The sequence below is a fragment of the Meles meles genome, chromosome 8 (genome assembly GCF_922984935.1).
Source record: "Meles meles chromosome 8, mMelMel3.1 paternal haplotype, whole genome shotgun sequence".
Taxonomy (NCBI): Eukaryota; Metazoa; Chordata; class Mammalia; order Carnivora; family Mustelidae; genus Meles; species Meles meles.
This window is the reverse complement of record NC_060073.1, coordinates 103,319,356-103,343,011: the sequence shown is the minus strand read 5'-3', so window position 1 is coordinate 103,343,011 and position 23,656 is coordinate 103,319,356. Positions and strand designations below refer to the sequence as shown.

Below are 23,656 nucleotides of genomic sequence, written 5' to 3'. Positions count from 1 at the left end.
AGTTTTGTAGTCTGTTCAGCTGTTTGGACCAGATGAGGGATCTAGGCTTTTCTGCATCCAGATGCAAATGCAAATCTAATTAAAACATGCAGCTGTTCCTTTCTGCCCTTCTTGAATTAGAAGTCACCCACATGTTTACACGGAGATGTGCAGTAGACACGCCAGGCCTGAACTGACCTTTCTCAGTGTGTGCGAAATCCCCAGCCTGGGGCTCAGTTATTGTGGCCGTGGTAGCCCCCCCCCCCCCCCCCCCGCCCGCAACCACGTGTCTTATGGGCTTTTCTTTCCCAAAGAGTCATCACGAGGCTCCGTGTCAGATTTGAAGGTAGCCGTTCTTTCTTCTGCTTGGGCAAACCACTGAACTTTTAAAAAAATTTTAGAAATATAGAAAAGTACAGAGATCTTTAAGTGTCAGCTTGATGAATGATCTCAAAGGGAAGGTACCTGTGTGATCACTTTCCAGGTCAAGAAATAACACCAGTAGTAGAACGCAGAAGGACCCTCGTCCCTGCCCCACCAACATGCCTCCTCTTCTCTCTACAATCCCCCTCCTGCCCAAAGTTAGCCATTATCCCTGATTTTTTTCTTTTTAATTTTTTATTTAAACTGAATTTGCCAACAGAGTACATCGTCAGTTTCAGCTGTAGTCTTCAGTCTTTTATCATTTGCGTGTAACACCCAGTGCTCATCGCATCACGTGCCCTCCTTAATGCCCGTCACCCAGTGACCCCATCCCCCCACCCGCCTCCCCTATCTCCGATTTAATACCTCCTGACTGTGCTGAGCCCCATTCCCCAGTCTCTAAATTGGCTACTGCTGACCTGGCAGGTGTTGTGGGGCCGAAAGCAGTCTGTGCCAAGCCCCTTGGGGATGTGATTACAGGTGGGCACACAAGCCACCTGGGACACAGTGGGACACCTTTCAGAAGGGTGGCCAGAGGTTCATGTGACTTCTCTCGCTCGCCTCTTCGAAAACCTACAAGGATCCCTGAGAAAATGCCCTTCTACCCTTTGCAAGGGTTTTGACTTGTGCGTGTACTGATAAGAGATGAGAGAAAGGCTGGGGGCTTCCCAGCTCTGATCTGATTGGTTGGATCATTGCTCCCTTCCTCCTGCCGTTGGGTAGCTCGGGGGCTGGTGTAAGGCAGGGCTGGGACCTCCCTCCTTGTCCGGCAGGATCGTGAGGCATGAGCAGAGACGTGGAGGGGACTTGTTGGCTCGGAGCACAGAGGAACAGCGGGGAAGCCTCTGGAAGTTCAGCAGTGCTTCCCACAACTGGTGGTCGTTGATTTCATCCCACAAAATCCGTCCTAATAACGGGGCTGTTGAGTGACACTGGGTTTCATTACAAGGCTGACAGGTGGGAAAGGAAATGAAAGCAAGACAGCCCCGCCGGCTAGTGGTACGGTCAGATTCCTCGGAAGCCACTTGCCTGAGCCTGTGTGACCTGCTCCCGCAGTGTTGACTTGGAACCTTGAGGCCCCGGGTAGATGTTGAGCCAGTGTGGTCAGGGCAAGCCTTCTGCTTTTGAAGTCAGGGCTGCAGGATTGATCCCCATGTGGGCGGTGAGCTCTGTGGCGGGGCCCCGCACTGCGCCCCAGCACTCACCCCGTGCCAGAGTGGGCAACGGGCCCGAGGGTGCAGACTTGCCAGTGGCAATTCCGTGCCTCTCAATGCCAGGCCTTCTGGTGAGTTCACTGTCCCGTGAACTGGAGGGATTTCTCGACTCTGGGGGGGAGAGGGGTGTTTGTATTAGAAATGAGTGTGTCATCCTACACATTTCAATAGGATTCTATTTTCTTTATTTGACACGTGATTGCTGGTGTGTCTTCAGAACGTCGCGTGTGATGGTGAGGATGATGATGTGGTATGAGCAAGCTGAGCTCGGGTATCTCAGGGCTTGAGGGCACAGGTGTAACCTACTTGGACCCAGCTGTCACTGCTGTTTCTTCTTCATCCCATCCCAACCACACAAATACTGTGTCATGAACATATCGCACATTGGTTTTCCAATTGTAGGATTTCTTTGCATTTTCCCAAAACCTATGCCAATTTTTTGAAACAGTATTTTTTTTTAGTAGAATTGAAGTTGATCCTTTAATGTGAAACCCACAAATAAAAGATGAGCTTATGCCTCTGTAGCATCTCCTGTTCTGGGCATTATTCTAAGGGCTTTCACACAGTAATTCATTTGGTCTTTGCAACACACGTATGAAGTATGTATAATTCCTGTCCCCATTTTCCAGATGAGGAGACTGAGGTGCAGAGAGATTAGGTAACTTGCCTAAGATAAGTGACTGGTGAGTGGCGAGGTCGGCTCTGGAGTGTGTTCTCTTAGTCAAAACACGACTACAAAATTGCTCCCCCAGCTCAGAGTCAAGGTAAGAGAATAGTGCGAACGGAGCTCCTACTTTCTTTGGTTCCCCTGTTCGTTCATCAGATGTTTATGGGGTACCCCCCACATTCCAGGCTCTGTTCAAGTCTCTGGGAGTACATGTGCATACAAGGAAGTACAGGCTTCTGCCTCCTGGAGATCGCGTTCTAGACAGTGAACCGCTAAATGAATAAACAAAGAGGACAATTTTGCATCATCATTTTTGCTGTGAAGATAACAGGATAATAGGACAGAGAGTGTCAGGGAGGGAGGGGGGTCCTTTAGATGGGCACACAGGGAAGACCTCCCTGAGATCCGAGCAGTGGGACAAAGCCAGCCTAGCCACGGCCAAGGCCAAGGCAGAATACCGCAGCCGGAGGAAGGAGGAGATGTGAAGACGCAGATGAACTTGCGAGGTCAGAGGAGCAGGACCAAGGCCATCATGGCCCACACGTGGTGAGTGGGCAGCAGGGCACAGGTGGGCTGGAGTCAAGAATGACGCTTGTCCCTTTAACGACATGGGTTTACACTGCGTGGGTCCGCTCATATGTTGATGTTTCTCTGTCAATACAGTACAGTGTTATAATGCAGAACAATGTATTTTCTCTACCTTATGATTTTAAAATTTATTTTATTTTATTTAAAACCAATTAATTAACATACAGTGTATTATCAATTTCAGAGGGAGAATTCAGTGACTCATCAGTTGCATATAACACCCAGTGCTCATTACATCACGTGTCCCCCCCATGTCCATCACCCAGTTACCCCAGCGCCACCCCCCCCAACAACCCTCTGTTTGCTTCCTGTGATTAAGAGTCTCTTACGGTTTGTCTCCCTCTCTGATTCCATCTTTTTAAATTTCTCCCTCCTTTCCTCGATGCTCCTGTTTTGTTTTTTTTTCTTATCCTTCTGGTTTTCTTAATAAATAATACTTTCTTTTCCCTAACTGACTTTATTGTAAGAATACCGCAGAGCATGCATGCGACTGTTGGTTTTCCGTAAGGCTTCTGGTCCACAGTAGGCTATTAGTCGTTAAGTTTCGGGGGAATCAGATGTTACACATAGAGTTTCGACTGTGCGGGGGACCTGTGCCCTATCCCTGCGTTGTTCTGGGGTCAGCCTGTCCCGTTTGCTGAGAAGTGTGTACAGGTTCCTTTCCTGGGGATCCGTGCACACCCGAGGACCTGAGGATAGCATTAACACAGTCCATAAACTTGGAAGGGACAAACTGACATCTATTTTTTTTTCCAAACTTTAGCTCAAATATGTTATTTCCTTCAATGACAGCTGTGGGCGACAAACAGTCATGATGTTTTAACCACACCTGAGCCATTGTCGTTGCTGGTATCACTGTAATGTTGCTCTTAGACCGGCCTGTGGCTCTTCTGTGCCCCGGTAGTGCAAAAATGGAAAAAAATATTTGACAACCGTCTTTCTGCGCCCTACAGTTAGGCAGTACAGCAAATAGAATAAACATCTGTAAACGTTTCTAAAGAAGGGGTTAAGAGACCTCAGCAGAGTGTGAGAAGGGTCCCCAGGCATAAAAGCGATGAAGAAGTCAGTAAAGTATAGAACAGTGTAATCTCCTTTAGTTTCTCAAAAGCCTCCTCCGGCTACAGTCAGAAGAGGAACAGCGAGAGGCAGGACCACACCTGAGCGCCATTTACATAGTTGTTACCTCTAATCCTCCCAGCAACCACAAGTGATTTTGCCCATTTGAGAGAGAAGGAGACTGAAGCCCAGACTTGAGGTAATTTAGCTCAGCTGGTGAATGGCGGGGCTGGGATTTAAACATACATCTCTCTGTCTGACCCCGAAGGACAGGAGGGTCCACGGCCCGTGAATGGGAGCCTGGGGCGAGAGGTCAAGGTGAACGGCATCCGCTTGGACCCCCACACCACACCACCCACCTGTGGACGAATGGCCGGCCCCTACTCATTCTGCCAGATTCTAAAATCTGCCCACATAGGCCAGTAATGCAGCCCTGAGCCGAGCCAACTAAATATTTCATGGGGATTTTAATTTAACTCTAAAGAAATTCATCCAACCCTGAGAGCAGACTGCCCCTTGGAGAAATAGCACTGGGGAGCACTTGGACCCGTGGATGACATGCCACTTCCCGGGAACGCTAATGTGCCTGGGACCTCTGCTCCCGGAGCATTACCGAGGAGGGACACCGCCCAGCGAGCGCAGAGAAATCCCACAAATGGGGCCTTAGGTTGGTTTGTGAAAGCTGTGATCAGAGCCTCCCTCTGAACAGGGAGCAGGCCTTCTTTGGGGCCTGGGTGCTGGCTGGGTTGGGGTGTGTGCGTGTATATATATATGTGCGTGTGTGTGTGTGTGTGTGTGTGTGAACGCATGCACGTGTATGACAGGTGACTAACTGCCTGCTCTCCTCTGTTCCCTCATCCTTGTTTCCGTCTCCTGGGAAGGGAGGAGAGGTGGGGCTGGCATCTGGTGTCCCCAGCAGATGAGGACACTGTTTTGCAGGCCTGTGAGCCCCAAGAGCGAGTTTATCCTTGACCCCGTGCACCACGGGAGGGGTGGGATGTCAGCCTACCTCCCACCCCTGGAGAGCAGATGCGCACACTTCTCAGACTTGTTATTAGGAAGGCCTAAATGATGACTTTCGCGGAAGCTCGAGCCAGGAGTGGGAGTGAGCTTCCCTGTCTCCTTCAGATCCTGCTGCCGCTCTGCCTGGTGACCTCGTGAGTCATGGCAGCTTCCCTGGGCGTCTCGCTAGGCGGAGGAGGAGTAGGTGAGGGGAGAAAGGCACCCAGCAGGTGAATCGATCCAAAGACAGGAAGTAAGCAGATAATCTAATTTGAAATGGGCTGAGCTGCAGATGTTAACATGCTCACTGCGCAGCAGGAAAGGACTGGGGGCCGGCAGAGTCTGGAAGGAGCGCCATGCGGCCAGTCCCGCCTCTTCTCGCTGGGCCCAGGGTGGGCCTGTCCTCACCATCTCTGTGCCTTGCCCGGGGGAGCATGAGATCAGAGGCCGGTTCCTTTCCTGCCTGGGGATCCAGGGCATAGGCCTGGGAGGGTGTCGGGGGGGCGGAAAAGGAGCCTGCTGCCAGGGATGTGGGGCATTGAGTCTTCTTTAGGCTGGAGGAGGAGGATTGTATCTGACCACGTCTGGATCATGACCTGAATCTGGTTCTACCATTCTGACTTGCTGATAAAATCCCTCCTACGTACAGGCTTGCATCAGACTTCAGCCTCATTCTGTGGTCAGAGGAGGCCCTTGAGAGTAAGCCACGTTTGGTGGGCTGTCCTCCTGTGTCCTGCAATGTTGGCTGTGCTGGTTGTCCATTTAGGGACGTACTGGGTGCCCACTTTGGGAAATCCCCCTTGAACAGCGCAGCCATCAAAAGTACACAGCTCTGGGCACTGGGTGGCTTGGTCTATTGGGCATCTGCCTTTGGCTCAGGTCATGATCTCAGGGTTCTGGGATCGAGCCCCACATCAGGCTCTCTGCTCAGCAGGGAGTCTGCTTCTCCCTCTCCCTTTGTGTCCTCCCTTTCTCTCTCTCAAATAAATAAAAATCTATTAAAAAAAATGTACACAGTCCTAAGACTACATGTGGGTCTGAAGCCAGCTTTCTCCATGTCCTAGCTTTGTGTACTTGAGCAGGTTACTAACCTCTCTGGGCTTCGTTTTCCTTGTCAAACAGGGCCAATGGCAACAATGAAATGCTACATGTGTTAGGTATTCTAAACACCTTGTCCCTGCTTCTTATAATCCGATGGGGAGCTGAGATAGGCACCCGGATGCCCACACCGATGGTAACAACAGGAGGGGCTCACATTTACGGAGTTGTTCTGTGCCAGGCCTGGCTTGGCATGGCATGCGCATTGGATTCCCGTAGAGACTCTGTGAAGGTGGGACTGTTGTCATACCCCTTTTGTAGAAGAAGAAAGTGAGGCACAGAGAAGGTAAGTGCAGAGCTGCCCGCCAACTAGAAAGTACAGAGTTGGAGGAGGAGCCCTGGGCCCCCTGCTCTGATCCAGGGCAATGCACGGCATACGCCCCCCAGTGGTCCGAGCTGTGCATTACCGCCTTTGCTGATTGAGCAGAGGAAGGGCTTACTCCTGGGGAGGTGACAGACGTTTTTACGGAGCAAGTCAACTGTGAATGGACCTTGAAGATGCAGTGGTTGTGGGTTGGACATTCAAGATGGAGGACACAGGTCGTTGGAGCCATTGCTGTCGGGAAGTGCAAGGTGTGTTTGGAGTCAGCTGCTCTGGGCCCCAGGGGATGCTGGGAAGTGAGGCTGAAGTCACCGGAGTTCACAGAATTGTGTATTGTTGGCTAAGAAGGAGGACAGGTATGGTTATCATGGTGTAAAAGTTAATTTTTTTTCTAGAAAAATGAGGGTGGTCTTTTCTTGCCTCTCTTGAATCTTTTTTTCTTCACTAGAGCCAACTGAATTGGTTGAGGGTTCAGGACACAGTCTCTGAAGCCCAACTGCCTGGGTTTGAATCTGGTTCTGCCACTTACTTGCTGTGCAACCTTAGGCAAGTTCCTTAACCTCTCTGAGCCTCACGTTCCTGATCTGTAAAATGGGGTAATCATAGTAGATTGCCCCATAGGGGTCTTGTGAGCACTAAGTGAGATAATATGCAGCAGGTGCTCAGTCCAGTCCCTGACACACAGGAAGGGCTGTAGGCGTTAGCCGCCTTAGTGTTACAAATCTTATCTTGTAGGCCATCCACTGCTTAAAATACTCAGGGTCCATCCGATTCCTCTTCAGTGTGTTGCCTCTTCTGCCTGCCTCTCCAGCCTCATCTTACAGCATGCTCCCCAGCCTTATGTCCTTCGGCCACTCGGGCTTTCTTCCGGGCCCTGGAAAGCACCAAGCTTCCTTCTGTCTCAGGGCCTTGGCACATGCTATCCCTTCCCCTGGGAGTGCTCACCCCAGGCCATCTCACAGGTAACTCCTGCCCAGGCAACTGCATCTCATCTTGGGAAAGCTTCCCCCTCTCTGGACCTCCCAGACTCTGTCAATGCTCTGTTCTACCTTCTCGTGGTGCCTTCTAGGAGCCCTTCATAAAACCTATTACAGCCGTAATTTCACAAACATTTGCTCTGACGGTTTGATGACAGGTCTGCCTCCGCAGTGGACTGTCAGGGGCCGTCAGGGGCCATGCCTGTCTCTCGGCACCTTGCCCACTGCCTGGGACAGGGTGGAGAGTCAGAAAAGAGAGCTGAGGGAATGCTGAGCATCGCAGTTGGAGGAAGGGGCACGAGGTCCTCACACTGTCCCTGCCTACCCCAAGAGCCCACACTCAGGTGGGGGAACCCAGAACACAGCACTTACAGGAGCTCGACGAACTCAGTGTCCCCATGTCACCCTCAGCCAGAGCCTAACGCACATGATCCCTCGCTGCCAAGCCAAGCTTGGTGGACCCGGAGCTCCTTCCTGTCTGGGTGTTTACGCGTTATGCCAGCCCCGTTCTCGCGTTCTCGCAGCCTTAAGCAGGCCTTGCTTGGAATTCCGTAAGCCTCCTCCATACACGGGGGATCTCCCGAGACAATTACCTTGGAATGAAGGTTTCCAGGAATGCTCAATACAACCTTATTCTGTGCAGCATTTTCTCATTCCATCTGTAGCCTCCCAGAGCTTTCCAGAGTTAAGTAACATGATCACAGAGTTAAATAAATGACAGCAAAGAATGCAAGGCACTGTGGAGCCTGAGCGGCAGGTGAAATAAAGTGTGTGCAGATGTGGCCTGCAGAGGGGCAGGAAGCTGCTGGCACTGAGGAGTGGCCGGCTGCCCCAGGGGGCGGGAGGCTGGGATCGTCAGGGTGCAGGGAGGGGGAGAGTGCTGTAAAAAAACAAACAAACAAAACCAGAAAAGCTCTGGAAGCTGATCACGGATAGCACAAAGGAAGCTGGGGAGGTCGTTTAATCTGCTGTCCCCGGAGGAGAATCACATAACAAGGAGGAGACTGAGGGGAATGACTCGGTTTTGTCTCCAAGCTGGGTGTCAGCTTTTTCCTTGAGTTTTCTAAGCAGTGGGACAGGATGAGGCCTAAGAAGGTCCTTGTGTGAATCGTTGGAGACAGGCAGTCACACCAGTGTTAACACATCTCTGTGTCTGTCCCGGGTCACCTGGAAGAGACCACCAGGGGCCAAATGTCCAGGGTCCCCTGCCCTACATGGAGCTAGAAGAGGCCTGGCTGCCCTCTGGAACGTTCCTGCTCAGCATGGGTTAGGATACTGTCTGCAGAGACTCTTGTAGGCCTCCTGGTGGCAAACATACACCGGGTATTTACTTTGGGCCCCGTGCTCACTCGTGCTCACGTCTACAGAGCTTCGTCTCACTTAGTTCCTCAGCAATTCTAGGAGGAAGGTCCGATTATTATCCCCACTTTATATGTGAGGAAACTGAGCCTCAGGGAGGTTGAGTGACTTGCCTAAAGTCACGCAGCAAGTCGGTGCATACTAATGGAATCCAGACAGGTCCGTCCCATCCTGAAGGCTGAACCTCAGCCCCTCATCCTGCAGTCTCCACAGCTCCCCCAAGGCCTGGCAGAGCTCTCCAGGGTGTTTGAGTTAGAAGTCTCTTGCACTCCCGCCATCTCTCTTAACTCTCCCAGGACGGCGATGGGCAGGCCCAGTAAAATGAGTCCCAGAGATGCTGAGTGGCTAGAGGTATGCTGTCTTGGGCCCTGTCCCATCCTCTCCTTAGCTCAGCTCTGTGGCGGAGAGGGGCTGCTGGGCAGGGGGAAGGCTGTCTGAGGCCACTGGCGGTCTGCCCTTGCTGCTGGGGCCCTGCTGAGGGGATGGGAGAGCGTTTTGCCCAAAAGGGGGCAGCAGCTCTCTAGAAGAGGAGGAGGATACAGAAAAGTGCTTTGTTCCCTTTAGGGTGCAGGAGCCAGGGCTGCCATCAGACTCCTTCCCGGTGGTATCTGTGCTCTCAGGGAGGCTCCAGGTGGGAGCCAGGGCTCAGGCAGATGCCGCCTGGAGCCCTGCTGTGAATTTGCTGCCTTCTTCGCAGCCAGGCCCCAGCTCCCAGGAGAAGCACGGCAGCCACACTGAGCCTCCAGGCTTTGATAGCAATGGGGGCAGTTGCATGACCCCTATTTAAACTCCATGAGCCAAAGGATAGTCTGTTTTGGAAATGACCTCCAGGCCAGCTCCAGCCTGCCCTCCCCTTGTAAATTCCGCAAACATCCAGGAGATAAAAGGGGGGGATCTCTCAGTGGCAGAACATGAAGCTCTTCAAAGAACACTTTCAATCAAAAATGGGGAGGAGAGAGGTCTTTCTCTCAGAGGGAATGTATTTATATGCCCCTGTGGTCGCGCGCGCACACACACACCCCAAGACCAGGAACACTGTAATGCATACAGAACTTTCTGCCACTTCTCTTTTATCAGCCCTCCTCCTGTTTCCCTGGCTCTGGGGGATGCCTACCTTTTTTGGTTTCCCACCCCGTGGAGTTACACTCCCAGACCTGCTGTCCAGATGGGGGTGTCCCTTCCTGACCTTTCTGGATTTCTTTCCCTAAAATAAAATGTCCCCGCCTGGGGTCCCTGTCGGCTGCTGGTCTTTGCTGACCAGTCTGCGAGTTTCTTCCTCAGAGCTCCTTCTCCTCGTCTGTTCCAGAACATTCGATTCTGCGGACCACCGTCATCTTCTTGAGCAAAACAAGGGCCCGCGGAAGTAAGCTCTACCTGTTTGAGGCAAGCGAAATGAAAGTGTGGGGTTTGGGAGCTGGAGAAGACAGTTTAGAGGGCATTTGGTGGGGCCTTTTCATCTGACGGGATGAAACTTCACCCCAGAAAATGGAGTAACTCGTCCACGGCCCCAGTGAGTTGTGGCCTGGCCGCAACCAGGGCCACGTCTTCTGATGTCTTGTCTACAGCTCTTTCTGCCCGAGAGCACAGCCCTCCTGCCCCGAGTGGCCAGAGATGCAGAAGGGCTGGGATGGACGGGCAGCCTGCCCTCCCCTCCCTCCTTCCCCTACGCCGATGGTTGCTGGCATTGTACACTCCCAGCCCCCTTGGCTTGTTAGTTTGGTTTCATGGCATATTATCTCCTCATCTAAGACTGCTTTATAGCATAATGTCTTTTTAACTAAGGTGAAATAAAATGAACGCGTGTCTTTTGGAATAACCGGATCCCCAGAGGTTGTCGCTAAAATTATGGGCGGTGTTGAAGCCAAGGTAGATAATTACTATTCTATACTGAGTTGATTAAATAAAACAAAACAAAACCAAAAAAACACCACCATGAAACCTCCATCATTTCTTTTAGCTTGCCACGCTTTTTTCCATCCCACTCCGCTTTCCCTGCCTCCTCCCCTGCCTGTAACTTACTCCTGACGGGGGTGTGGGGGGCGGCAAAGGGAAGAGGGACCGGCTGGTGGCCATGAATCAGCAGTGTCCCCATGAGGCCGTTGTTCTGTTTGGCCCAGTTTGGGAAGGGTCTCTCTGTGAGTAGACAGAGATGCCCTGTCCGAGCCTGGGGCACACACTCTCCCTGGGTATGTGGTCATTCTGCACGCACCCAGGAAAGGCTTTACGGCTTTACCATGACATCATTGTTGGCCAGCTTTTATAAACTTGTGAACCGATTTCCAAATTCCAGCACAACGTTTGCCCTTTTGGGGATGTGTGGGTGGCTCAGTCGGTTAAGTGTCTGTCTTCGGCTCAGGTCATGACCCCGGGGTCCTGGGATCGAGTCCCGCATCGGGCTCCCTGCTCAGTGGGGAGCCTGCTTCTCCCTCTCCGTACAGTGCTCCCTGCTCCTGCTCTCTCTCTCTCTCTGGCGAATAAATAAATAAAATCTTAAAAAACAAAAACAAAATTTGCCCTTTTGGGGTGAAAGCTGTAGGTGAGGAAAAGAAACCTGTGGGTAGAGTTGTTGAGTTCAGTTAATTTGGGGGGCAGGATCTGTGTTTTTAAATAACCAGAGAAAGGACTGAAAGCTGTGTTTATCTTTGCCCACTTTATCCGTTTTCGTTTTCCTCCTCTTTTCTTCAATTCCTTTGGTCCAACCCAACTGGCTCTCGTCTCCTCCTCCCAAGGTTCATGCAGGGCTTGGCTGCCAACTAGCTAGAAGCCCGCCCATGTGGGACCCGGCACTGCACCTGCTGGGTCTTTGTGCTGGGTTGATTATCTGTTGGTGTACACCTGTGCTCTCAAGCGGGCGGAGGGGCCGAGGTTCTGAAAGACCCAAGCAGCCCTCCAAAGAGCCCCCAAATGAAAGCATTAACAATCTTCTAATCAAACTTCGTTTTTTAATCTCAAGGGTTGATTCACTTGATAGCAGTAATCAACACTCTCTTGGAGAAATACAGAAAGAGCACAATGAAACATTCACATTTTTCATTTTTTATTAAAAATCTCTTACATCCGCACCCTAGTTTCTTTTCTTTGCCCCTGGCCTCCCTTTATAGGGCCCTGAGTTCGTTAACCTCTGCCAGATTACATGGCTGCTCCAGCAGACGGAACGTGGATCGGGAGTGGAGGCGCAAGGTTGAAATACGGGAGAGACTGACCCTTGCCAAGAGATTTATCCTTCTTGTACGCAAATCGCAAATTCCCTTGTGTGCAGAATGAGGGCCAGCGTGTCTCTTTCTCTATTTTCTTTGCAGTGATTTAGGGAGAATCGTGCACGTGTGCGCGTATGTGCGTGTGCTCATTCAGAGACGCCTGGCCTGTTCTCAGATTGCTGGGGACTCCGCTTGTCCTCCTTTCTGTCTTCCTCTCTTCCATCAGCTGCTCCACCGGAATTAGAAGAAGGAGTTAAGCTGACGTGGAGGCCAGTCTGAGATACACGCCTCGGTTATAAAATATGGTTCTTTGGGGCGCCTGGGTGGCTCAGTGGGTTAAGCCTCTGCCTTCGGCTCAGGTCATGATCTTGGGGTCCTGGGATCAAGCCCTGCATCAGGCTCTCTGCTCAGCAAGGAGCCTGCTTCCCGCCGCCCCCCCCCCCCCCCGCCTGCCTCTCTGCCTACTTGTGATCTCTGTCTGTCAAATAAATAAATAAAATCTTTTTTTTTAAAAAAAACATGGTTCTTCAATATTAGTGGATGTCAGAATCAGCTGCGCCGCTCGTTACCAATACAGATGCCTGTGTCCTACCCACCGTCTGCTCCAGGGGGTCGAGGGTGTGACTCAGGAATTCGCATTTTAGTCAGCCTCCCACATGTTTCTGATGCAGGTGGTCAGAGACGAGATGTTGAGAATCCCTGTTAGAGAATCTTTGGGCAGGGTCCTGGCACGGTCTTCACCTCACATCCTTGGTTTAAGGACGAGGCCAAGGATGTCTAGGGGCTGGCCTAGGTTAGGGAGTTGCTGAGGGACCCGAACGGCACGCTGGTTCTGGGCTTTTCCCCTTTGCACCGTGCAAGGGAAGCAGACTAAGAGGAAGTGAGTTTGCTTTGCCAGGGGATGGGTTTAAATAAGGGACGAGGAAGCACTGTCTGGCAAAGAGGAACATTGAGGAAGCCGATCGCGTTGAATTCACTCTCATCCGATGTGGGCATCTGTGGTGTCCCACGAGGGCCGAGAGCACGGAAGGAAATGTCTTCAGAACAAATTCTGGTGGCTTTTACATGGAAGGCCACAGAACCTTCTTTTACTTCTTTGGCGCCTGAACTGTAACCGCGGCAGCAACGTAAGTGTCCAGGGCCCCGGAGGCCTGAGGTCCAGTCCCGGCTCTGACAAGGATGATTTCTGTGTGGTGGGGCTACCCGCTCGCTTCCTTGGTGGTGTTAGCTTGTCTCTCTCTTCCATGGTTGCATCCGTTTTCTCTCGCACCCCCAAGCCCCCCCCCCCCCCACCGAGGTTCCTCTTCAGGCTCACACCTCCGTCAAGTTCTGTGGACTGAGCAAATTGGGAAGTTGAATTTTAAAACGACTTCCTGTTGAGAACCCAGCAGCCTCTGTGCCAGTTCTCCCTCTCCTTGGGCATTTTGAGACGGTCCCTGAACCGTCCTCTGCTGTTTGTACTTATGATGTGTCTAGAGGCGTCTGGCCACAAGTGTGCCCAAGTTCCAGCTTCAGCACCTTGTCCTCTCGTGAATGATTGTTCGGGTCTGAGATGGCTCGGGGCTACCCAGAGTCCCTCCGCACACTGAGAAGACGGACCAGAGTGACATCTCCCAAGCAGGGACGGCCTCTAGCCACAAGTCCCTGTCCCTGCATCTCACCTGGGCCGCCCCACTGATGGGCTCTGTCTGTCCCTTTCAGAAAGCGGACCTGGCCGTGGCGGGCCTCACCATTACTGCGGAGCGGGAGAAGGTGATTGATTTCTCCAAGCCATTCATGACTCTGGGAATTAGCATTCTTTACCGAGTTCATATGGTAAGAGACTTATTTTATAAGCATTTATGTCATTAAAGTTATTTGCATGCAAACACTGAGTTTTATGGTAATAATGAATGACTCACAGAAATATTTAGATTTCAAGACTTAAATGCAAATGAGCTGGGCTATTTTTTCCTGCATCAGCTGTGCGGACTTGCAAACAGAAAGAATGGAAAAGTCACACTTGTGGGCTTTCCAGTAAAAATTACTTCTGCCTCACTGACTAGGGATGGCTGAGAGCGAGCGCTCAACCCTGGTTGTGCGGTGTGTTCGTGAGTGGACCTGTTGGTCACTCTGCTTCCTCCTAGGGATGGGGTCTCCAGTCCAGATAAGTCATCCCAGCATTTTCAAGGGCTTTGCTGGTTCCCAGGTGCATCTCTCGTCACTCTGAGCATTGTCTGGTGAGGGAATGCAGACTCCATCCTCTCCGGGTTAGCCATATTGGTGAATAAATAATGTCTTTTATATCTGGCCTGTCCCCTTTTCGGCATCCTTCAAAAAGAGAGAGAGACTTCTCTGCTCAAGTTGCCTAGCGTGAGTAGAGTAAGGGTCTAAATGAGTTTGGGAAGGCACACCAGTGGGCGTGAGGACAGACCTGACGGAGGACACTGGCCAGGGGGAGTGGTACAGGAGAGTAACAGGGCTGAGCCTCATCTACAAAGGGAGTAGTAGTGATGTTGCCAGGACACAGTTGCCTGAACCAGAAGAGCCTCCTTCTCATCCTTTTATCCAAACTGGCTCTGAATGCACAGCTATTATATGGATTCCCCAATGCTCAAGTCATTCTCGGTGTCCAAAGTCACACTAACCTAGAATATTGCGGGGTGTTACCAGGCACCACAAGGCTGCCCAGCAGGGAAGGGATCAAGCGCTCATCCCACATGCCTGCTGAAGAACAGACCCTCTAGCTTCCGACCCCTTCCCTGGCCCCACATCCCAGCCCTGGAGAAAGAGGATTGTCTGTATTCACAGTCCCAGCCTGGGCTCACGTAGCCAGGGCTGCTAGGGCATCGGGAACTGCAGCCCATTTCTGTAAGAGGGAAGGTCCCCTTGTCACAGAGCCCATTGGAGCAGCTCCGAGGAGCACTATCCAGTGCTGGACCTCAGCATCCATCATGATCGCTGCCTGGCTTAGAAAAGGAGGTCACAGCATTTAGAAGAAGAGGCAGCATCGAAATCCCAAGCTCCCCAGGCTAAGACAGAAAGCAGTGTGAGGATTTGGGCACTGTTGGCGCTATCTTGTGAATTAATGGCGAGAGTGATCCCCCCCCGCCTCTTTTCCACGATGATGAAAGCTCCCGTTCATTGAGCACCTCCTACGTGCCAGACAGTCTTTCGGGCACCTGCAAGGATCTTGACTATGGTTATGGGTTGACTTGTGTCCCCTCAAAAGACATATTGAAGTCCCAAGCTCCAGGACCCGTGAAGGTGACCTTATTTGCAAAAAGGGTCTTTGCAGCTCTAATCAAGTTGAGATGATGTCATACTGGATTCGAGCAGGCCCTTAGCCAAGGAGGGGTATCTTTGTAAAAAGAGGGAAATGTGGACCCCGGGGGAGAAGAGCGTGTGAATTTGGAGACAGAGTAGCATGCTGTCTCTACAAGCCAAGGAACACCAAGGATTGCCAGCAACCACCAGGAGCTAGAGGTGACAAGTAGGCATCCTCCCCTAGAGCCTTCAGAGGGGGCATGGCCCTGCTGATGCCTCGATCTTGAACTCCTCGTCCCTGAACTGTGAGACTATACGTTTCTATTGTTTTAAGTCACCTAGCTTGTGGTACTTTCTTCTAGTGGACTAGGACACCAGTACACTCGTGTTGTTCTTATAAGTGTAAGATCAGAGATCACACCCAAGAATGGTGTGCCTCGAGCCTGTGCTATCTCTGGGACACCAGGCGGCCCCCCTCATTCATGTGATCTTTGAGTAACTTATCCTAGAAGGCTTTCTTGTGTACCTTTTCTCATCTGGTCCTTAGGACTGTTGTTTGAGAAGAGGGAAGGCATTAGAATTCCAACTTGACAGTAAGGAAACTAAAGTCACACTTGGAACTGATGCATGACGGGGTCTGGAAGCCAGGTGTTCTAACTCTTGAGACAAGGGTTCTTGTCCTCCTTATACCTGTCCGTAGTCCCTAGGTGATTTTCCAGCTAGCACTGTGTCTTGAACCTGCCTCACCCCATTCCTGCAACTGAGCCCTGAGGCAGCATCCCAAAGAAGTGGGGGAACATAGGACCTTTCTCTAAATCATATTACTATGGCCAAGCTGTACAACTAGGCTCTGGCCTTGATTTCTTTTTTTTTTAAAGATTTTTTTTTTTATTTTATTTATTTGACAGAGAGAGAGATCACAAGTAGGCAGAGAGGCAGGCAGAGAGAGAGGAGGAAGCAGGCTCCCTGCGGAGCAGAGAGCCCGATGTGGGGCTCGATCCCAGGACCCTGAGATCATGACCTGAGCCGAAGGCAGCGGCTTAATCCACTGAGCCATCCAGGCGCCCCTGGCCTTGATTTCTTGATTAATGCCAAGGATACTGGAGCCCCACTCACAACCCGATGGACTGGGAGGAACCATGTGGGTAAAGGCCCCTGATCCCTGGTGTTTCTATTCAGTGCCAGGGGACGTCCTCTGCTAGGCTACCCTCACCACCGGGCACACCACTGCCTGGAATATCAACTCCACCAGAAACAAATTCCCACTCACCAGTCCTCTGGACATCTTTAATTGGATTGTTGGCTAGATATTACCCACTACCACAAACCTATGATTATATTAGTTCTTGGAATGTGAGGTTTTACATATCAGCTTCCCTAAGCTATGGTGCCCAGAGGTTTGATCAATCACTAGCTTAGATATTCTGTGAGAATATTCTGTAGATGTGATTAACAGCTGTGTTCAGTTGACTTTAAGTGAAGGAATTTACCCTTGATAATGTCGGTGGACCTCATCTAATCAGTGGAAGGTCTTAAGCACAAAAACAGGTTTCCTGGAGCAGAAAGAATTCTGCCTCAAGACTATCCCTTAGAAATCCTGCCTGAGTTTCCAGCAGGCGCTATAGATTTTGGCCTTAACTGCTCCCACAATGGTGAGAGCCAATTCCTTAAAGTAAATCTCTTTACACACACACACACACACACACACACATATATCTCCAACTGATTCTGTCTCTCTGGAGAACCCAAAGTCATACGATTCCCCTTTCTGGTCAGGAGACCTCCCCACTTCCAGCCTCTACAACGAGGCACTGATCTGCCACATGGCTGCTCAGAACTGATTTATAACAGGGGGCCGAGCTGAATAAAAATTGAGTGCTGGCATGAACACCTTACACTAAGCAGAGCTGACAGTTTATGCATTTATTCAACAAATATTTATTGAGTGCATTCTGTGTGTGAGGCAGTGTGCTTAGAAAGTACCAAAAAATCAGCTGGAGAGAACAATCCTGAATCAATGAAACCAGGGGAGACCTGGAGAGAACAGGTCTGAGATGAACTTTGCTGTATCTGAATTGGCAGAAACAGCTAATACCACAGGATAGCCCCGTGGAGTTCACCATGAAAGCCTCAATCTGAAATTATGGAGAGAAGCTCTCTCTCTCCTATAATAGTGTTACATTAACAAAAATAAAGTTGAACACTGGGTGTTTATTCTTTTGTGAATTTTTCTGAAGTTGGTAGTTTCTCAAGATGATTAATTTCATTTATAATCTAATATGGCCCAGAATCTCTGTCTTAATTCTGTATCTGAGGTCATCTGTGTCATGAGTGATTGTTGCCAAGATGTGAACATCTGGTGATGATGAAGCCTGTGTGCAAAAGTTAAAATAATTAACCCAAAGTATAAATGCCTCTTTCGAAAATATTGCAAAACCCTCCCAAGTAGTAAGGGGTGTCAGGTATGTATCTGAAGTCTAGAGACAATCAGAAATAGTGCGTGAATTTCCAGTCATCTAAGATTACCTAGGGTTAGTTTCTCATGACCATGGGATCACCAAGTGTCGATGATGTCATATTTTCCTTCTTCTCACCATTGGGGTATAATCTCTGTTTCTGCTCAGGCATCTCTAGGACCAAAATCAGAAGAACGTTTCGCTATTTGGATCCACTACTCCCTGCCACTCAGAGGCTGACTTAGAATTCTGGTTTCAGCATTTGTTACTGTCGATCCCTCCCACTTTCCCACTTTCTAGAACTCTCTCCGTTCCAGGTTCCAGGTCACTGTCTCTTCCTGTTTTTCCTCCTACCACTCTGATCGTTGCCCCTCCAGCATTTCTGTTGACTCTCTCTCTCTCTCTCTCTGCCTGCCCTGTGAATGTCCCTGGCGCATTTCCCTTCTCTCTTTGAGAGCTCTCTGCCGCATCTGTAAATCCAACCCTGGCCACTCCCCTGAATTCTAGAAGCGTATTTCTAGCATGACTAGACATCACCTGACCATCCCACGGGCACCTCAAATTCGGTGTCACAAACCATATTCTGTGGAATTCTTCCTCCTCTTCCCCTGTCCCATCTCACCTCATGGCATCTCCACCCAGTCCCCCGAGCTGCCCCTCATTTCTCTCACTGCACATATTCAGCCAGTCAGCTCACCTCCTAGATGGTTCTCAAGCATGCTCTCCACCCCCACCGAATCCACCTTGCTTCAGGCTTTCCTTATCTCTGACCTGAATTGCCATCCTGGTGGCCTGTATCCTCCTTGAGGTCACTGGATGAGAGGTGTGACCCTCTCTTCCAGTACTGCGTCCCCATCAGAGGGTCATAGTCACTTCCAGCATTCATGAAGAAGCAGTGGAAAGTTCTGGAGCCAGATCTGCCATGTACTTGCTGCGTGTCCCTTGTGTCTCAGTTTTCTCACCTGCGACAGTGGGTTGTCGTGCAGATTTAATGAGGATACGTAAGTGCATAAGAGACGCACCTATGACAGTGCCTGACCTGTGCACAATAAGGCATTAGCTTTATATTTCATAAATGCACGTGACTTGCTGAGAGTTCGTTTTTTAGTTTACTGTTTTTGTTTTTTTTTTTTTTTACAAATGGAATCATATCAGCCTCCTACTTAAGCTACTTAAGATGGTTCACTGGCTGTGCATCACTTACAAGACCAAGTCCCTCCTTCTGAGCACAGAGAACATGGCCCATCTTTCCTGTTCTACTCGCAGCTCCTGCTATAGGTGTCCTCACCACGTAGCGCTCACTGCTTCACCATCACACAAGCCTCTTCCAATCTAGGTTCGTGCCCGTCTTCTTGCCTCTTGGCCGCGGAACAAACTTCTCTTCAGCCTTCGATACCCAGCTCAAATGTCACTTGCTCTTCAGTGTGACTCCTCTGGATGGAGCTGTTGGCCTCTTTCCCTGAGCAGCAGCCCTCTGCCCGTGTATTTGCTGCACTGTACTAGTCTTTATCTCTTTCTCCCTAAGTCGATCCTAGTGGGACATACAGTGGGAAAAAGGTACCTCTGGTCAGGCCAGAAGCTCTTATGATACAGTTTTTGATGCGGAAACATGATCATCCCAAACAGGCTATATTGGCTCTGTAATTACAGAAAGAAGAAAGGCAGGAGGGAAGGCTGAGGGAGGTACCTCACTGTCCTGTGGGCAGTGAGCCCCACTTTCCTTTGTGGCTCCTGATGGAGCAGCATGGAGCCCAGGAGCCTGGCTTCTGTCAGGAGGCCTCATAGCCCAGGCAGCAGGATGAGTGACTGAACTAGATTCCTTGTTTCTTTTCTGGCCTTGATCTCAGTGGTCTGGAGAACAAGAGGAGATGGGAGGCCCATGTTTCAGGCCACCCAGGTACATCTTATGCTCCAGGCCCGTTGGAAAGGCTTTCCCCGGGACTCAGTGCTCCCTCCCCACCGATGCCTGCACAGCCCGCACACAACCTAGCACCCACCTGAAAAAGCATTGCAATCCCTGGTCAGGGCTAGATGAGCTTCCAAACCATACATACAGGGTCCAGCCTTTAGAGTCTGGGTACCAATGAGATCTGAGTACCCCTGCTATTCCAAGAATGCAAATGAAATAACAGGACATCTGAAGTTCAAGACTCTCTTGATTTCCATGGCACATCAGCTCATTCATTATACACTGAAGCGTAAGGAACCCAGGGGCATCTGTACTCTCGGGTCTTATGATACTGATGTCCGCTGTGAGGACTCCAATATCTATGTGAATGGAGGAGAGAAGAGCACAGGGAAACGAAAACATTCATATTGAACATCAGAGTATATCGTGTCATTTTGCTGTCTTTTTTTTTCCTGCACCAGTAATTTGCCTAATGATGTTTTGCTCTGATTAATATCAAAGTAAGTCTGTACTCCTCCAGCACGCACTGACTGTTGTAGGAAGGCGTCGTCTACGTGTGCCAGACGCCAACCTGAGATTTGACGCTTGGCACGTATACCCCCCAAATGGGTAATTACATTTAAAAAGTTCAGTGTTGACATATTCAAGGTGGTTGGGTATACGTCAGGGTACTTGTGTGTTGACTAACATCTGTCTGGCATCTCTTTATTTATAAAGCACTTTTGCATGGAGTCTCTGCTTTAATACAGCAATCCCCCCTCCCGACTGAGGCACAGTACCATGGTCCCCATTTTATGTGGAAGTATGCTAAGGTCAGCGGTGGCTAGCGGGACCATGGAGAGAGGAGAGAGCACAATGGTGGAGGGGGCATCGAACCCAACTTTCTGGTTCCCAGGTCTATACGTTTTAACTACTCATCTTTATGGTACAGTTAGGTGCATTTCTCTATGTCAAGACCCTGTGCCAGGGGAATGTTCTAGAGCCTTTCTAATCTGAGAATACTATCTGTCCTATACTATCCTGTCCTGTTTAGTGTCTCCAGCCAGCCAGAGTACCTAAGACCTCCTCCAGAGCATGCCTTTGCTATCTTCCCTCTGTAAGGTCCTCACCCACCTTTGATTAACAAAGTGGGGAAGTTTTATGCTCTGTCTTTTCCTCTTCTTAACTCTTAGCTAGAGTCTTCTCTGTCAAGAAAAGTTAAAAAAAAAAAAAAGACAGCTATTAAAAAGTGAGAGAGGCATAAATGCCAACATTAAATTAATGCCCAGCATTTTTGCTGGATATATTACCCATTTTTTTTCAAGAAGGTCTGTTTCATTTCAGAAAGACTGTCTAGAAGCATGGAGAATGATGCTAAGTAAACCAGTGAATCATTTCTAATACTGCTTAATACCCTGCTATAAGGAAACAGAACGTGCAGAGTTCTGTTCCTTAAGGCTAAGTAACATGAGAGCCCATAACATGAAAATATGGTTTTCTGGGCCTATCATCATTTTAATATTGGCTATTTATTGAGCGCTCCTATCTCACAAAGCTCCAGGTGTTCTATCAACATTACTGTAGTAATTCTCTCATTCCCCCTTTATGCCGATGGCCGGGTCTCATTTTCTGGAAGAAGACAATGGCACCCAGAGCAGTTGAGTGGCCTGCCTGGAATCACTCAGCAAGTCAAAGTCAGTGCCAGGATTGGAATTTAGATCTCCTTGTACTGGATTTCCAACAAGCAAAATGAAAATAGATCTGCTAGCGTGTGGGTTACATAGGCAACAAACTCATGTGGGTGTTTTATGTGAGGAGGAATTAATTGCTTGCTTCTTTTTCCCCATTGGCTTCAGAGGTGGGACGTGCATGCTAAACCCAACTATCACCAAGACCGTCCATTGCAGACACCCTGAGGAAAGTGACCTGTGGGTTCCTGGGGCAGGATAGGAGGAAATCATCTTCTTCTGCCTCTTCCAGAAGGAGGCATGGACACTGCCTCCTTTTATCTCTTCAGCCCTAAAGAGTATTTTATTGACTGTGGACCACAGCTGGGAGTTGAAGGAGACCTCTGAATGTGTTGCCATTTAGTTGTAAAGACCACGTGGAGGACAGGAGGAGCCTTTGTCCTTGGCTCTGCAGGAGAGGGGAGGGGGTATAGGGAAGGAAGAGAGTCCGTATCACTAGCTTGTGTGGTGTCAGCACGAAGGAAGGGGTGACCAGGATGCCCAGCCCTTCCACAGACAAGGGAGAACCCACCACACATCTGACCCACTCTGTACCTTCGTTGGAAAGGCTGAGGCAGAACTGAGGTTGGAATCCCTGGCTTCTAAGAGCTGTCTTTCCAGAATAGAGTCTGGTGTTGCCTTAATGGCTTCCCTGGAGAGCCCTGGGGAACCCTCATGACTCATGAGTTATAACCCATAGAAACTCTAGGAGTTACAGAACGTGACTGTGGCCACAATGGCATTCTACCCCCGACATCATTCGCATGTGTCATTGTAGGGCAGAAAAAATATTTCTTGTCCATTGAGGGAGAATTAATATAAAAGGAAATTCGAAAATATATATATAAAAGGAAATTCCACCCTCCTCCCTCCCCCTGCACTCACGGCTACCATTAGCCAGAGAAAAAGCCAACACACATGGTTTTTACTATGTGTTAACTCATCCAGCTCTCAAAACACCCCCCTGAGGTAGGTTTTACTGTACCCCCATGTTACAAAAGAGGAAATGGAGACCCAGAGAAGTTAAGTAACTTGTTCAGGGTCACATAGTTATAAAGGATGAAGCCAGGATTCGGTCCTGGGCAGGCTAGCTACAGAGTCTGTGTTTTAATTTAGTGCCTGTCCTGCATTACCTAGCTCTGGTGTCCTTATGCGTCTGGCTCTAGACTCTGGGAAAGTAACTGTGTTCTTACTGTAATGTCATTTCTTCTAGAATGAAGTATCATTGACTCAACAGATTATCTTTAAGAACAAGAGAAATATTCCACGTGCAAGGGGAGTTGACTGCCCTTCACGCCACTTTGTAGCTCCCCCTCTAACATTTAAAGGGTCTCCTCACGCTGGGATGGTCATCAGTTGGTGACCAGCCCCTTGGGTCTCTCCCACCATCAGACAGCATCAAGAATGCTGGCTCTGGTGTGGTCAGCCTGAAACACAGTACAAAAGTCCAGGAGCTAGGGGCACCTGGGTGTCCGGGTGGCTCAGTCGGTTAAGCCTCTGACTCTTGGTTTCGGCTCAGGTCATGATCTCAGGGACATGAGATCAAGCCCTGAGCAGGGCTCCATGCTCAGCAGGGATTCTCTCTCCCTCTGCCCCTCCCCTTCACTCGCTCTCTCGAATAAATAAATCTTAAAAAAAAGAAAAAGTCAGGGAACTAGTTAAATTTTGGTGGATCCAATCTTCAGTCCATCTGCAGGGCTTGGCCTGTCCTGGACGTTTAGGCTGTAGACTCTATATAACCAATTATCTATCTTCAAAGTGGTTGCAGTCACCAGAAGGAAGTAGTCCACCTTGCAGCCCACAGGACATGTATGAATCAGTACAAATGCCTAAAAATACAACAGAGTCCAACTAAATGATGATGGGTACAAATAAATAATGTTCAAGAGGGCTTTATGGGGTTGAGATAGAGTAGGCTGGGATTCTGCTGGCACTGGGGAGAAGACGTGAGATTAATTAGGGGGTTGATTGGAGCAGCAACTTGCAAAGATAAAAAGGAGAGGAAGACGCGGTACGGTGGCCATCTGAACGAGGGAGAGGCGGCATCTCTGTGGCGCGGCGTGATGAATGAGCACCAGAGAAACTGAAGCCGTCGCCAGTGATTTGAGCAAGGCACTTAACCTCCCTGGGTCTCCATTCTTCCATCTGTCAATACAGAGAACTGGGTATTGAAATCAAGAGGACATAGTGAAACATTCTGAGTTCTTCAGAAGGAAAGTATCACCATCATATATCCTCTGGGTTAGGGAGAATCTGTTATTTGGAAGAAATGCCGGTGGCATATGACACCGCATTTGCCCCCAAGCACCAGTAACTCAGAAGCCTTTGGGGGAAAGAAGCAATCCAAGTCATCCACATACAAGGAAAAAAATAGTAGGTGTTCGGCGCCTGCAAATAACGTACTTCTCTTTGGCATCCTATAAATAGCCTGGGCTCAGCCCAGACCAAGGCAGTTTA

General features: G+C 49.8%; 1 protein-coding gene across 1 annotated transcript in view; it reads left to right on the top strand.

Annotated features, from left to right (window-relative positions):
* Positions 1-23,656, top strand: part of GRIK4 (glutamate ionotropic receptor kainate type subunit 4) — a 417,952-nt gene that overhangs the window by 358,432 nt on the left and 35,864 nt on the right. The window contains exon 14 of the mRNA XM_046017419.1: positions 13,584-13,697. Within this exon, the coding sequence (XP_045873375.1) occupies positions 13,584-13,697 (114 nt within the window). The remainder of the gene's footprint in view (positions 1-13,583; positions 13,698-23,656) is intronic.